Raw genomic sequence first — 14,916 nt, 5'->3', positions numbered from 1 at the left:
ACACACACCCCCAGGCCAGGAGCAGCATCTCATCCCAGCGTGGTTGTTTCAGAACCTTTATGGTATGAGGCAGCTAAGTAAGCTCTTGCCTTTCTCACAGGTGTGTGGAGATGCTCATAAAGGAGCAGATAAGGAAGTACAAGATAAAAATGGAAGAAATCAATCAGCTGGAAGCAGCAGAGAGCTTCGCTTTCCGACGGCTCTCATTGCTTCGGCAGAACACAGTAAGCATTGAAATAAAACACCAACTTCTTGGGGAGGGAGTGCTACTTATCCTGTCCATCCATTCAGTGAGTCAAAACTCATTTTGAAAAAAACCAACTGCCCAAAGCTGTAGGTAGGAGCTAAATATACAGCTGTACTGTAGTTCTGATAAATGAAGGGTACAGGGGTGGAAATCTGCTTTTGTGCTGGTTAAAATCTGTTACCATGTAATTCTGTCAGTGGAACTAATATTGAGTGTCTGATATGGCAAAAGAATTCCTTTGCTCCAGAGATGGCTGGTGTGCAAAAATATATTGCGTTCTAGGAGGAAAAATACACTTACTCTTTGTTTTTGTTATACTGATTAATACAAACCAAACTGTGTCTGATCAGAGACTGCATATAGTGAATTTGGTCTCCATCTCTCTCTAGCTCTGGCCTATAAAACTTGGGTTCTCTTCTCCTTACGAGGGGAAGCTGGTATGTACAACTGCCTAGCTCCAGTGCATGGGTTTTTCTTATGGTACTCTTGCATGACTAAAGTGCTTACACGGGTTGTAACCCAGTTTTAAACATTCTTTTGAACCATCAGGACTGCATGTATTGGTGCAATTTCCTCCCCAGACTGCATGCAGGGCTGCTGGCCTGTTCTGTCATCACCTGGTATTTTATAGACACTGTATGTAACTTACATTGGATGTAATAATATTACATTATCATTGAATGACTACTAAAACTAAGTTAAGCCATCAAAAAAAGGTAACAAAATCCTGGAAATCAGGTGAATGGGAAATTTTCTCTTACTTTTTGAAACATTTGTTTGGATAACTAACATCTCTTTATCAATTCCATCAGCCTCTCCTTTGACCTACTCATTTGTCTTCCACTCTGAAACTTGCAGACGGGTGTAGTTGCTTGTGACTGACAAGTGTTACATGTAAATCTGTCTTGCAGAGTAAAAGCTCTCAGGTCAAAGGAAATGACAGTGGCACCTCAGAGCTGGACTCGGTGCACGAAGAGGAGGATGTTTCTGAAGCCAACAATCGGGAGAAGGAGATTCTCATTGATCGCATACAGTCAATAAAAGAAGAAAAGTAAGTCCCCCTTTACCTGGTCAGGCCATGCCCTCTGCACTTGGAGGCAACACAGGCAGTAAAGTAGGATACCTTTTGTCCAAAAGGATCTAACTCTGTTCTGTAGGCCTTTTTGAGGGGGGAAAAAGAAAATATGAAGGCCAAGCTGAGAAAAAAATACCATGAGCATTAATAGTTAATGACTACATGCTTTACCTCTGAACATGAGCTGTGTGAAGGTGCTTGTGTCAGAGGTGCTGCAGCCTGTGTTTGATGCAGGGAGGACATCACTTACCGCTTACCTGAGCTTGACCAGCGAGGCTCTGATGAGGAAAACGTGGACTCAGAAACCTCTGCAAGCACAGAGAGCCTGCTGGAGGACAAACCAGGCCGGATGGATACCGAAGGTCAGTATTAAGGTAGTAAGTGCTTTTTTTTTATTCTACATCTTTCACTTCATACAGCCAGGTGACCAAACATTCTCTGGTCACAGTGGCTTGTATCGAGTTACATTTCAGGCCTGCTATCAGTCTCTAAGTATCTTATTTCTTTAAAGCAATTATTGGATTACACTGTCGTGCTCAGAGCTCCAGCGTGCCTGCCAAAGACATTTGCAAAGTGCCTTCTTTCCCGCAAACCTCTTCAAATTCTTACTCTGCATCCCTGGCTTCAAGGCGCAGATACTCCTTAACACTGTCCAAGGTTAAAGTGCCCCGTCGAACTCCAGTGATGCCAACAGCAAACATAAAACTTCCTCCTGGGATGTTCAAATGTACAGAATCGCAGGACAAGGTTTTCTCTAGGGAAGAGTCTCAGATGGTGCAGTGGAGGGAGCAGCCAGCGAGGCGGACTGACAGCATCCACTCGGTGTACATTGCACAAGGGTCTGCACTGGCCCACGCTCAGGAACTCGGGGATGAATACGAGCCCACAGCAAAACTCAAACGCAGGTTCTCGGACCCTTACTCTCACATTCCCTGTGTGGAGAAGTGAAATTCTTCAGCTCTCTGGACTCTTCTTGAAGTTGACCACAGCTTTGGCTTTAACCCTTTGAAGGCTGTGAACTTGTTCATGGTCTTTTAAGTGGCTGCGGGGAAGGCAGCCCAGAAGTGTACAGTACTGTAAGGGTTAAGCAAGGTTGTTTAAAGCAAATATTCTCCACTTTAAATTAAAACCTTGCAAAGAAAGTAAAGCTTAATGTTGAATAAAATACATGGGTTGAGTGTACAGGAAACAAGCCTCCCCCATTCTGCTGCCGTGCCTTTTCCATTTGCCTTACAATGGACTCTCATGGGACCAACAGTGAGTTTAGGTCAATGTGTGTTGCCTTAATGTTTTGTATGATTTTATGACAATTTTCTCTGTGGTTTACAGAACTGTTAATGTGGTAATAGCCTTAACTGAGACCAACGTGTATAAAAACGTTTATTAAAACATTGCACTTTTAAAAAATACATGTGGTAGTTTATAGATGTCTGTCTAACAAGCAATTTATTCCAAAGGAAGCCTTTAATGGGGTTACTGTTTTTACGGAGTACGGATAAAGGACGGGGAAACGGGCAGCACTAACGGGAATGCTGGGTGTGCAGTGCGGAGCCGCCTCACCTGGGTGCGGGGACACACCTGAGGGCGAGCTGCCATCCCCCAGCAGCGCCTCCAAGCCTCGGCCCCTCACGGCTCCGCGCCATGTTGGAGTGAGGGAAGAGCTCAGCTCGGCCACAGCGCTGCCCCAGCGGCACCGAGCCGCAACTGCCTCTGTGCCCGTGTGCGGGCGATGGCTTTGGGCTGATTTGGGAGAAGATTTGGGTTGGTTTTTTGTTTTAAATAAAGCGGGGCGGTCGCGGCCCGCCCGGCGCTTCCCGCCCCTCCCCGCGCCCCGCCCCAAGATGGCGCCCGGCGCTGAGGCGAGTTCCGGTGCCACCATGTCCGCGACACGGCTGGAGCTGAACTTGATGCGGCTCCTGAGCCGGTGCGAGGCGATGGCGGCGGAGCGGCGGGACCCCGAGGAGTGGCGGCTGGAGAAGGTGAGGCCGCCGCGCCCCTCCTGCCCCGCAGCACCGTGTCCGGCCCCTCAATAACCGAGACTGGGAGCGCTGTGATGTTAAACTCACAGCGTTGACCAGACAGGGTATTTCTCCTTAATGCAGTCGCTTAAAATCTTGTTTTTGCCCTCAGTATGTGGCCGCCCTGGAGGACATGCTCCGGGAGCTGAAGAAGCAGTCCAGGTGAGCGCTCTGAGCCCCTGGGTGCCCATTGTGGTGTTTGTGCTTCAGGGAAAACGCCTTCAGGTTGTGCCAGGGGAGGTTTAGGTTGGATACCAGGAAAAATTCCTTCCGTGAAAGTGGTAAAACACTGGAACGTGTTTATCCTGCCCAGGGAAGGGGTGGAGTCACCATCCCTGAAACCGTTCAGAAAGAGCAGATGTGGCACTTTGCCATATGGTTTAGTGGAGATGGGGGGATTTGGTAGAAGGTTGGATTTGGTGATCTTGGAAATCTTTTGCAAAATATATAACGCTATGATTCGATAATCGCTTATCTGTAAGTCAGCCATAGCCCACAAACACCATGGCAGTGTTTGCTTCTCTGTGGAAATACCTGTTCCCTGAGGCCTCACTGCCTTGGAAAAGGTGATTTGCAGAGAGCTGCAAGTGTATTCCCAACCTGAAGCAAGTCTGAGGCTATTTCTGCTTCTTTGAAGAACCATGTGGGTTTGGGGGTTTTATTATTATTTCATTTGGAAAGTAGAACACTAGAAAATGCTGATAACTTTCATATTATTACCTTTAAATTCCAACAGCAAGCCAGCCCCTGAACTGCTGAATGAATATTCTCGCAAAGTGGACTTCCTAAAGGGACTCCTAGAAGCTGAAAAATTGGTAAGATATACTAGTTCAGCTTGAAAAGACTCCAGTATTCTGTGTTTATATTCACCTATTGCCTGGCTCCTATGCTTACTTTTATCTTGCATCTCAAAATAACAATTGTTAAAATCTTATTAGGTACTCCTTGTAAAAGCCTGAATAAATATATTGGATTCATATTTTGTTAAAAGAAGTGGTATTGTATGAAACTTCTTTTCAAAAGCAAAGTATACATTGCCTACATCCTTTCCACTCCTTTTCTGTGAGATGCAAGGGCAGGTTTTGTCCTTCAGGCCCAGCACCTCTCTGGGATGGTCCCAGGTGCACCTGGAGAGCTGTGAGATGCCAGTAAAGCTGGGTTTTAGTCAGTGCTGCTGTTCAGGCTGACTTCACTGTTGGGAAGCAGCTGTGGGACTGCACTCCCATCCTTGTGGGTCACACCCCAGGTGCCTTATGCTGCAGAGTGTCATATTCATGACTGTTCCCTGTTCTCCCCACTCCCAGTCTTCATCGATGGAAAAGGCTCTGGCAAACCAGTTCCTGGCCCCTGGGCGCACCCCAACCACAGCCAAGGAGAGAACCCCGGCCACCAAAACCGTCCATCTGCAGACCAAGGCGCGCTGCACGGGCCAGATGAGGAGTGAGCTGCTTGGCACAGTACGTTCAGTGCTGCTGCTGCTTTGCTGATTACAGATTGTCCTGGTTTTGTTCAGCTGCCTCGGGGGGGTGGCTGTCTCAGAAGTGTCCCAGGCTGGGTGGGGAATCACCTCTTTATCTCTAAATCCTGGGCACAGGCACTCTGCCAGGCCTGCAGGGCTGTCTTTTATCACTGACCCTTTGTAATCTGCTGGTTTGGTTCTCTTTCTTCTTCCAGGATCCACTGGCTACTGATGGTAAGTTTGATCTGTTGTTTCTTCTAACTGTGGTCAACCTGAGTCTTACAGGGAGGGCAAGAGGGAGGTCAGGTGTTCAGCATTTCCCTAAGTGTACTTTTAATTTAGTGCCTCACTTCTTTCAAGACAGCAGATTTTAAAAACAAACTAAACAAAAAACCCTGACAGATGAAAGCAGAAGTGTTGTTATCAATGGTGGCAGGGACTGGCAGGAAGCTCTTTTTGTAGCATTCATGCAGAAACAGACATTCTAATTACAGAATTAGCAGGGGCAATTTATTGTTGCTCCTGTTCCCTTCTGCTGTGAGCAAACCATGTGATCCTGGGTGCTTTGAGTAGGTGTTGTTCAGTTCCTCTGGAATACACAGCCATGTTATTCACGTAGGGAACTGGGAGGAATTAATTTGAGGTTTCCATGGCTACCGTTAGAGCGGCTGGAGCTGGGCCAATCTAACGTGTCCTGAAAGAACACCGAGATACAGGGCTGAAACCCTGCCCTCAGGGATGTGATTCAGCTGGGGTTTTTCCCCCTCTTTTAATGCTGGGTGCACTTTTTTTGCTGTGAGCAGCAGGCAGGCAGTTGACACCCATATTCCTTCAGGTAGAGTCTAAGCGGGATTTGGATATCCAAAAATCCCTTACAGGAGACTTATTTTTTCAGCCAGTGATTGAATGGGAATTTCTAACATGCTAAACTCTTTTATTTTTCCAGATTCTGAGGAGTTGAACATAAGGAGGCGAAAGTAAGTCAAAATTTCTCCTTCCAGTACTCAGTGTTTTGGGAAGTGTTTTCCCAATAACCTTTAAATCCCAGATATGCTTTAAATTGGGTGAAGTGTATGCTTATATAAACCAAAATATAATGGCTTCAGCTGACTCAATGGGCCTTGTTGTTCTGTAGAGATATAAAACCTGGGGAAAACTTGTGAGATTGACCCACAATGAAATGTAAATCCCCTTTTTCCCCTTTATGCTCTTGCAGAGGCCTCACATCAGATGAGAAGCAGTCGGCAGTGGAGCTGGATGCTGTGCTGCAGCACCACCAGGATATGCAGGAGAAGCTGGCTGAGGAAATGCTCAGCTTGGCTCGCAGCCTCAAAAACAACACTCTGGCTGCCCAGAACGTGATCAAACAGGACAACCAGGTAGTGCATGTTGAACTGTGACCACCTCAATTTTGCAGCCCACAAGGTTCAAGTGCTGATGTGTGAAATCCTGTAGCTCAATTCCACGTGGGATTGGAGTGGGGAGGCTGGGGACAATGGGGCAACACCTGCCTGCAGTTGAACCTTTTCTCTTCAGACCTGGCAGCAGTGAGGCTGACACTGTTTGCTCTCTTTGCTCCACAGACACTGTCACACTCCCTCAGGATGGCAGACCAGAACTTCGAGAAGCTCAAGGACGAGTCCGACCGCCTGGAACAGCACGCCAAGAAATCCGTCAACTGGCTGCTGTGGATAATGCTAATTGTAGTTTGTTTTATATTCATCAGCATGATTCTCTTCATCAGGATTTTCCCCAAACTGAAATGATTCTGTTTCATTTTATTTAAAGCTGCCTGCAGTGCAGTGGGAAAGCTCAGCTGGTGTGAGAACTGTCACAGTCTCCTTAAAGAGGCTGTCCAAGGCATACCTTGTATCTCCTCCCTGTGCAGGCAGTGGAGGGTTTTCTGAAGAAGGCTTTCCACACTTGTTTACTTGGTGTCTGTTGTTACCTCTTGAGTGGAGAGCTGAAGCAACTATGAGAATTTACACTGAGCTGCTGACAAGTTCTTTAGTGGATAAATACAGTCATTTTTCATGTGGTTGTGACAAATGTTATGACTCCTAAAAGGCGTTTAGTTAAATTAAATAATAGTTCAATTTAAATAACAGTTGAAGACTTACAATCTTTCCTGTCTTCACAGCTTTTCTCTACTGACCTAGGAACTTGCTGCCAACAGGATATTTAATTTCAGTTCTGTACATACACAGCTGCAGGTGTAGGAAGAGAATTCTGCTGTTCAGGTGCTTGCCTGGCTCAGATTCAGAGTATCAACAGGTAAAACTCTTCTCGGGCTCACCTTTTTCCCAGATGAGTATTTGAGACTTTGGACTTTACCATCCTCTCCGGTTTAGACTTACTACAGGACTGGAGTCGCTTTCTGTGCAGTGTTTGCTTCCCTTTTGTGCGTGCAAATGTTCTCACATCTATTGTTGTGTTGATGCCATTGCATGCAGGAAACACTGTGACCCTGCCACCTTTGAACTGTACACACAGTGCTGCAGGTGGCACAGACCTCACCTGTGCAAACATCCTTGCACTGGAAGATGAGGGCAAAGGAAGGTGGTGTCTTCAAGATGGAAATAATAATTTTAAAAATATTCAGCCTTTCTTTTTGAGCAAATTATTCCTGTTAAACGTTGTCTTAGGAGTTCACTAAAATAGACAAAAAGTAATGTAATGTTTTTAAAACACTGATTCTGCTAGAAAAACTTGGAGGCTGCAGTAAAGCAGGGCTTGTGTGACAGCCTGAGTCTCTGTAGGTGCTTGTGGTAAGCTGAGAGCAAACCCTTCTGCATCCCTGCTGGTCAGTGTTCAGGTGTGTCCCATGGAGGAGGTGAGGGGCAGCAGGTCACCCTGGCTGTGCTTTGCTCTGGAACCAAACCTTGGGGTGTTCCAGGCCTGGCTGCTGATGCCAACAGCCCCAGGACAGGGGATGGTGGGGGAAGAGCTGTTTGTCACAGCTGGGTTCTTAGGAAGATCCAGCTTTCCTTTGAACACATCCCAAAGCACCAGGCTCTGTGTCAGAGCTGGGCTTTCTTCTATACAAACCCATCTCTGCAAATGAAGGCAGTTAACACTTTTTACACAAAGTATTCCTGTTCATTTAACACAATGTTTGCAAGTATGCCACTCACTTCTGGATTAGTAAATGAATAATTATGAGGTACAGCTTTTAATTCCAGCTACTCAGGTATCTGCTCTATACTCCTGTTTTACTTACCTTGAATTTAGAGAAATTTATAGATGTAGCAATCAATTTATGGACACTTCTACTTTTCCCAGTTGTTTTCCTTCATCTGCATGTAATGTTTGACATTTCACTGTGCTTCATTGGTCAATGCTGTGACCCCAAAATATTTTTTAATTCTAATTTTTTACTACTTTCCCTGCAGGCATTTCAATGCCGAGCTCTTCTCTTAGAGGCTGAATGGGATGCTGGGATGTTTTTTGTGTGTGAGATTGTGGGATGCAACATTAATGCTTCATTGTCCATAACATTGTCCTCTTTATTACTTGAAATAAATTATTTTTTCCTATCTTGCAAAAGATTTGGTGCATCATTACAGAAAAGTTTAAAACTGAATTTTGCTATCAGCAAAATGTGTTGCCACTTTTTGGCACTTATAAATTAGGAATTTTTTGATTGGAAAGACGTGAAAGGGAGCTGTTAGTGATAGCTTGTCTCCAAGAAAACATGTACCCCTCCAAGTCACAGATACTGATTTACAAAAAAGCTGCATGGAATGAGTTCAGAAACCATTTAACTTTTGACCATTGACATTTCATGGGTGTTTGTTACTTTGAATGAACGGCCAGGAGTGAACCCTGTAACACTTTTTGTTATCTCCAGCAGCCGTTGAGCACTGAGCCTCTGCTTCCTGGGGCTTCTCTCCCAGGTGGAAGAATTTTCCTCTCTTCCCCCATCCCAACGGATCCACTGCCTCAGCAATCCCTGTACACAAAGGCTGGGTTGTTGTCTTTGCTTTTCTCGAGCAATTGGAGTCATTCAACACCACTTTGAAGATGGGAGACAGTGCTATTTAGAATAAACAATGACTCAGGGCTTTGTGACATTTCCCAGATGAATGACAGTTTTTATTTTTGACTGACCTGTGGGGGGTGGTGGATGCTCTGCTGCTCCAGCCCTCAGCTCCATTTTGTGGCACAGTGCTCTGTGCAGCTCTCCACAGAATAATATGTATAGAATATGTATAGAAATGGCCTTCTCTAAGGCTCTAAACTCTAAGTGAGGGTTGCTTAACTTTCCCAAAAGCTTGGGAAATCCAGGTGGGGGGATGTTTATCAGGCACTGGGCTGGCCTGGCTTGGCTTCTTGGCAGACTACCTGCTTTGAGATAGCAAGGAAAATTAAACCAAAACCCTTTTGGAGGCTTGGGTCATGCCAGGCCAGTGGATACAGTGATTCAGTCTGGCAGCAGCAGTGACTGGGTCAGTCTGAGCTCTGGCAATCGCCCTTGGTGGCAGAGACTCTGTGTGTTACCATGGTCAGTGTCCTGTCACAGCCTGGGATGTGCTGCAGGGATCAGTCACAGGCTCTTGGTGAGGGTGCAGGAACAGCAGGAACAGGACTGGATACGATGGCTCCTGTGGCTGGGCAGTCCCAGGTTTTGGGCACGTGTTCCTTTGGCTTTTCTTTGTACTTTGTGCATCAGACTGGAGAGGCAGTGAGACTTGGGAGCAGCTTCCCCAAACTGGCAGCTGTTCTGCCAAAAGGGAATATCCTGCAGAGTGAAAAGGAGGGAGTGGGCAGAGCAGGGTTCTGCTCCTGACTGTTCCTTGTGTGACAACAAGTGTCACCTCCTTTCTCATTGTCTGCTGTAAACCTGCCATAAAACCTCAGAATTGAGTCTTATGATTTGTAGTTGCAATTTAGTCTCTTTTATGAAAGAAATTCTTCCCTGTGAGGGTGGTGAGGCCCCTGGCACAGGCTGCTCAGAGAAGCTGTTGCTGCCCCATTGCTGGAAATGTCCAAGGCCAGCCTGGATGGGGCTTGGAGCAACCTGGGATAGTGGAAGGTGTCCCTGCCATGGCAGAGGGTGGGATGGGCTTTAAAGATGCTTCCAACCCAAACCATTCCATGATTCTGTGAATCATGAAAACTGTAATGACAGTGCTAGAGGAGCTCAGAGCAGATCCTCAAATGTCATGGTCTGCTGCAGAGCTCCCAGTGTAATTCCCAAGTCCCAGGGCCTGGCATGGGCAGGCTGGGAGCTCCTGTCCTGACCTGCCCCACTGCTGGGAATCCGTGTGCACTCGCCGTGTGTCCCACTGAACGGCAGTGACATTAAACCCCAACGCACTAAATCAATACCACCTGTCACATGATGCCACCGTGACATTTCTGGCATGAGCGCTCCCTCTAATAGGAGCTGGAAGTGGGAAGCAGCAGCAGTTAGTGAATAATGGATCAGATACGCCTGATTTGTAACATTTACAGAGGGAGGGCGTGTCTCCCAGCGACAGAACAAACCGGTTATCAAACGGGAACTGGGAGTTCTGGCTCGTCCGAAATGCAAACCCTGAGCAGCACGGTGCACAGAGCCAGGGCTTGTGAACCCCTGGTGCTGCCCAGACTGCCAGTGCTCCCTCCAAATTAGACTCTGGATCAACAAAAACAGGCATTAGTGTCAGGAAATAACCAAAGAAGGAGGGGCTGGGGGTGAGCTGTGGATCAGAACTGGTGTAGCCGGTGGCTGGGCTGGGGACAGTGACGCGGCTGTGGCCGCTGTCCTGCTCGTGGTGGCTGATGGAGAACAGGGAGCCTGGCAGCAGGTTGTGCAAAACACACCTGGGGCTGCCTGAGGGGAGCCACAGAAGCTGTAGGGAAGGATGGAGGATAGAGAGTGAGGAGGCTCAGGAGCTGAAGGCCACATCTGTCTGGATGTCTCACATCTGGGCCCTGCTTGACAGGCCCAGGATGGGAGCACTGACAGTACTTTGGTTTTTCAAGCTGAAAACTTTGATGCTGAATTAGAACAAAAATATTCTGTCAAGGAATTATAAATAAGTTGAATATTGCATCTGCTTCTGTGACTCCCAAGAATCAAATTGCACAAAACCAGAAACTGGATAAAAAAAAGCTAAAACAAGGCTGCAGTTGGCCATGCAGAGCTGGAATTTGCATCCTTCATCTCCAGAGTCTTTGACCTGCATGTAGCAGAGAGATGCCCTCTGCCATTTTCACCCTGGCCAAAATTTGTATCTGCTCATGTAACAATAGAATTCTCCAGAAGGATCTGACAGTGTTTCCTGTTTCAACAGTAAAAAGCTGAGACTTCTGTCCTTAGCACATAAAGTGACCGGATCTCCATCCTCTGAGCCTTCTCACTGAGAAAAGTCACTTATCGGATTTGGTGTGGACGGAAGGAAGGGTAAGAAAGGAACTCTGTCAATCCATGACGTGAAATATTTTATATTAAGAGATTTGGCAAAGGGTTTTATGTGACTCTAAACAGGATGAGATAATTTTCCAAGGTCAGCTCTCCTGTACTCTCAGCTTTAGGTTTCGTCACTGAGAAGTCAATCCCGTAAACCTTCACAGCAACATCCTGCCAGTGATGCAGAGACTTGGCTGTTGTTGGCTTCAACAGCAGCTCTGCTGCATTTTCAAAGGGCAGGAGGCTGCATAACGTGCAAATTGCCTGGTGAGAAATGTGTGAGCAGGAAAGAGTGCCTGGCAAATCAATAAAAACAGAGCAACCCGAGCCATGGGGTAACTCTTTGCCCAGGCAGTTGCAACTTGTGGTTAAGAGAAGGCCACAGTGAACTGGTGGAGCAGAAAGTGGGAATTCTGACCTCAGCTCAGCCTCCAGGCTGCTGTGTGGCTTTGGCTCCTGAACTGGTTTTCAAGCAGTTTAGTTCTTAAAACAGAATTGGTACCAATGAACCTTCTTGGTGAGTCAGCTGCTCCAAATCTCCTTTTGGGCACAAAGTTTGTGTTCCTTGACTATTCCCAGGCTGGTTAATTAGCGGGGAACTTTAATTCGTATGGCTAAAGACACAGTGCCTAAAACCCACCCACGTGTTGCAGTGTCTAGAGAAAAAGATGTATTTGGTTTTCAAGGTGTGAAGCTTTCAGCAAGCTCCATGTGTTGGTGGTTGGGAGCTGAGCTGGGCTCTCTCTCCACAGACGCTTTGTGACAGTAGAAGGATGTCACTGCTGCAACATTCAAGCTGCTTTGCAAAGTCATTGTCCCTCCCTGTTTGTGCAAACACAGTTCCTGCTCCAGGGATGGTATTCCAAGGACCTCAGATCTGAGCAGCATTGATCCAGAGGAGGGATCTGTTGGGAAGTTGGTATTCTTAGGTTGGTTTGATGTGGAGGCATCTGTAGGACAGAGCAGTAGACTTTGGACAAGGATGGAGGCACAGGACACAGGGAATGGCTCCCAGTGCCAGAGGGCAGGGCTGGATGGGATGTTGGGAAGGAATTGTTGGCTGGGAGGGTTGGCAGGCCCTGGCACAGGGTGCCCAGAGCAGCTGGGGCTGCCCCTGGATCCCTGGCAGTGCCCAAGGCCAGGCTGGACGGGGCTTGGAGCAGCCTGGGATGGTGGAAGGTGTCCCTGCCATGGCAGGGGTGGAACAAGATGGTCCCCAAGGGCCCCTTCCAACCCAAACCATTCCAAGATTTAAGTAAGGAATGGATCAAACCAAAACAAATAAGTCTTTCTAGGGTCAAACAGATGGATACTCTCTGTTGCAAGTCTCTCTGTCCTTATTTTGTTAGGAGGATTTGGATCTGAACCCCCATGGTCTGTGATTGTCACAGTTCATAACAGACACTTATCCCTGCGTATTTCCAAGTTATTTTAACTAAATCATAAAGCATCTGTAGTGGAGAGAAAGAAATGTGCCTGTTGCCAATATTTAATATATCAAACTGGTGATTTTAGTAGCTTCTTGAATCAGGAATTAAAGAAGAGCCTGCATTGCAGCTATTAGGAAAAAAAAAAAAAAGAGTAAGCAGGTGTTGGCTTAGTTTCTAAGCGCCCACATTGCTCCTGTTGGTTTATCTGATTGCAAACCAAGTGCACTGTAGCGTGATGAATATGTAGCAGTGAATGTATGGGAAAGATGCTGGAAAGGTTGCACCCTGATGTTCTTAATCAGTAATTAGAAACTAAAAATAGTATTTTAAGGAAAGATAATAAATCTGTAGCCTTTAATCCTCATGTGCCAATGTGTAAGCTGATATCATTATTACATGAGAGGCAATGAGAACATAAGTGAGTAAGCAAGAGCAGGTTGCTGTTACAGTATAAATTCCACACAGCTCAAGCTGTCCAGGTGATGTTTGGCTGTCTGTTATATGCAAAGTCTACAGTCATAAAGCAGGTTAATTTACAAGCAGAGAATGCATACTTTTGTTGTTTATTTCCATTCCTTAGCTGCCCCTACTTCCTGAAGCAGTCTGGAATGAGTGGGGTTCCCTGTCTCTCTGCACTTAGCTCAAGGCAGCAGCATGGATTTGGGAAAAAAGGACACACATGGGGGAAATGCCTTCCCATTACTGTGGTTCTGATGCACCAATGGGCTGAACCAACAGCTCCTGTGCTGTGCAGACACACATCTGCTGAGCTGATAACAGAGAAAGCATCCCCACTTAAGAGGAGCTTTTCATCTCAGCATTTTAATAGTCTGCAAATGCCAAGATGTAGTTATTGTTGCACAGGTACCATCCCAGCTAATCCTGCTTACACTGGTCGATTCAGGCTGCCAGCCTTACCCTGTCCAACAGGGAAACCTCAAACAACGTCAGGGGGTGAATCACCAGCAGAGCCATCAATTCACTGACCAGCCCTCCCCTCATTCACACTGTGTTGTGGCCCTGGGACAGCTGCAGTGATTCCTTACCTGGAAAAACAACACAAACTATTTTAAATAGGGCAAATTCATAGTGCATTTCAGTGTCCAGACAAAGGGACTGAGGTACTGTGGCCTGCTGGTCACCATTGGCCTGCCCAGGGGCCCTTAACGTCATGCAGAAATGAGAGATCTGTTGTAAACTAAAGATGGTAGGATAAAAATTTTAAAGAATGTCTGTTTGCCAAGCATATTTGAATTAAGAAAGGCTTTATTCCAGCAGTTTGTAACTCATTTGTCTCGCAGAAATGGCTGAAAGCAAGAGCCAGATAAAATTACTGGAAGTTGCCAGGAAACGTGCTGTCATGGCTTAGCGCGAGTGCAGCGCAGAGATGATTAAAAAAGGCACCAAATGGTGAATCCCACTGAAAAAAGAACCAAAAATCTGCAATGGCTCTTTGGGTTCTGTGGCACTGAGAGCAGTGACAGTGGTAGATGCTATCCTCATCCCAAACTCTGTCCAGTTCTGTGGCAATTCATCCTTTCTGAGAGGAGGAGGAGGGACACGCACACAGCCAGGGCAGCAGCCCCACTCTCAACCTGGGCTGTCAGCACTGGGGACACGAGACAGAATCCCAGAATGGTTTGGGTTGGAAGAGGCCTTTGGGGACCATCTCGTTCTACCCCCTGCCATGGCAGGGACTCCTTCCACTGTCCCAGGCTGCTCCAAGCCCTGTCCAGCCTGGCCTTGGGCACTTCCAGAGATCCAGGGGCAGCCCCAGCTGCTCTGGGCACCCTGTGCCAGGGCCTGCCCACCCTCACAGTAAAAATCTTTTCCCTAATCTCTAACCCAACCCTACTCTCCTTCCATTTGAACCCATAGCGAGGTGAGACTGCTCAACTCCTCCGTTTTACTGACTGAAGCTACCGAGGCCACAGCGGCTCCTCGGGCAGCGCCAGCAGGGCTCACAGGCGGCCTGGATGGGTGGGCGGACGGACAGAAGGATGGACGGACAGGATGGATGTTGGGACAGATGGCTGGCTGGTGGCTGGCTGATGATGATGGGTGGATGGATGAATGGATGATGATGGGTGGATGGATGAATGGATGATGATGGGTGGCTGGATGCCGCTGCCGCCGCTCCTCCCCCGGCCCGTCCCGTCCCGTGCCCGCGCTCCGCGCCGCCTCTTGCGGCCGCCCCGCTCGGCTCGCAGCTGACGGGGGCAGCCCTTGTTTACTGGCCGGGGCGCCGCCGCCAGCCCGGCCTGCGCTGGAAGGGGCCGCCGGGCCGGGG

The 14,916-nt window shown here is 47.4% G+C and overlaps 2 protein-coding genes across 12 annotated transcripts in view; both read left to right on the top strand.

Annotated features, from left to right (window-relative positions):
• The window catches only part of MYO9B (myosin IXB), a 41,774-nt gene extending 39,027 nt beyond the window's left edge, over positions 1-2,747 (top strand). For 6 of the 11 annotated variants that reach the window (XM_015651823.1, XM_015651820.1, XM_015651821.1 and 3 more), the window contains 5 exons: positions 101-224; positions 637-684; positions 1,159-1,298; positions 1,557-1,684; positions 1,834-2,747. In XM_015651823.1, the coding sequence (XP_015507309.1) occupies positions 101-224; positions 637-684; positions 1,159-1,298; positions 1,557-1,684; positions 1,834-2,270 (877 nt within the window). In that variant the 3' untranslated portion in view covers positions 2,271-2,747. Of the gene's footprint in view, positions 1-100; positions 225-636; positions 685-1,158; positions 1,299-1,556; positions 1,697-1,833 lie in introns of all 11 variants that reach the window. The other 5 variants (XM_015651829.1, XM_015651824.1, XM_015651822.1 and 2 more) reach the window with 3 other exon arrangements.
• Positions 2,748-3,145: 398 nt separating this feature from the next.
• Positions 3,146-8,345, top strand: USE1 (unconventional SNARE in the ER 1). Its single transcript, XM_015651830.3, has 8 exons — positions 3,146-3,301; positions 3,453-3,502; positions 4,077-4,155; positions 4,645-4,797; positions 5,015-5,033; positions 5,746-5,776; positions 6,016-6,178; positions 6,383-8,345. Exons 1-8 carry the CDS (start codon positions 3,164-3,166, stop codon positions 6,563-6,565), a joined length of 816 nt encoding a protein of 271 aa, XP_015507316.1. The 5' UTR covers positions 3,146-3,163; the 3' UTR covers positions 6,566-8,345.
• Positions 8,346-14,916: the final 6,571 nt, after the last annotated feature.

Source organism: Parus major, chromosome 28 (assembly GCF_001522545.3).
Source record: "Parus major isolate Abel chromosome 28, Parus_major1.1, whole genome shotgun sequence".
NCBI lineage: Eukaryota > Metazoa > Chordata > Aves > Passeriformes > Paridae > Parus > Parus major.
Note: the sequence above shows the minus strand (reverse complement) of the source record. Positions and strands in the feature narration are given on the sequence as shown.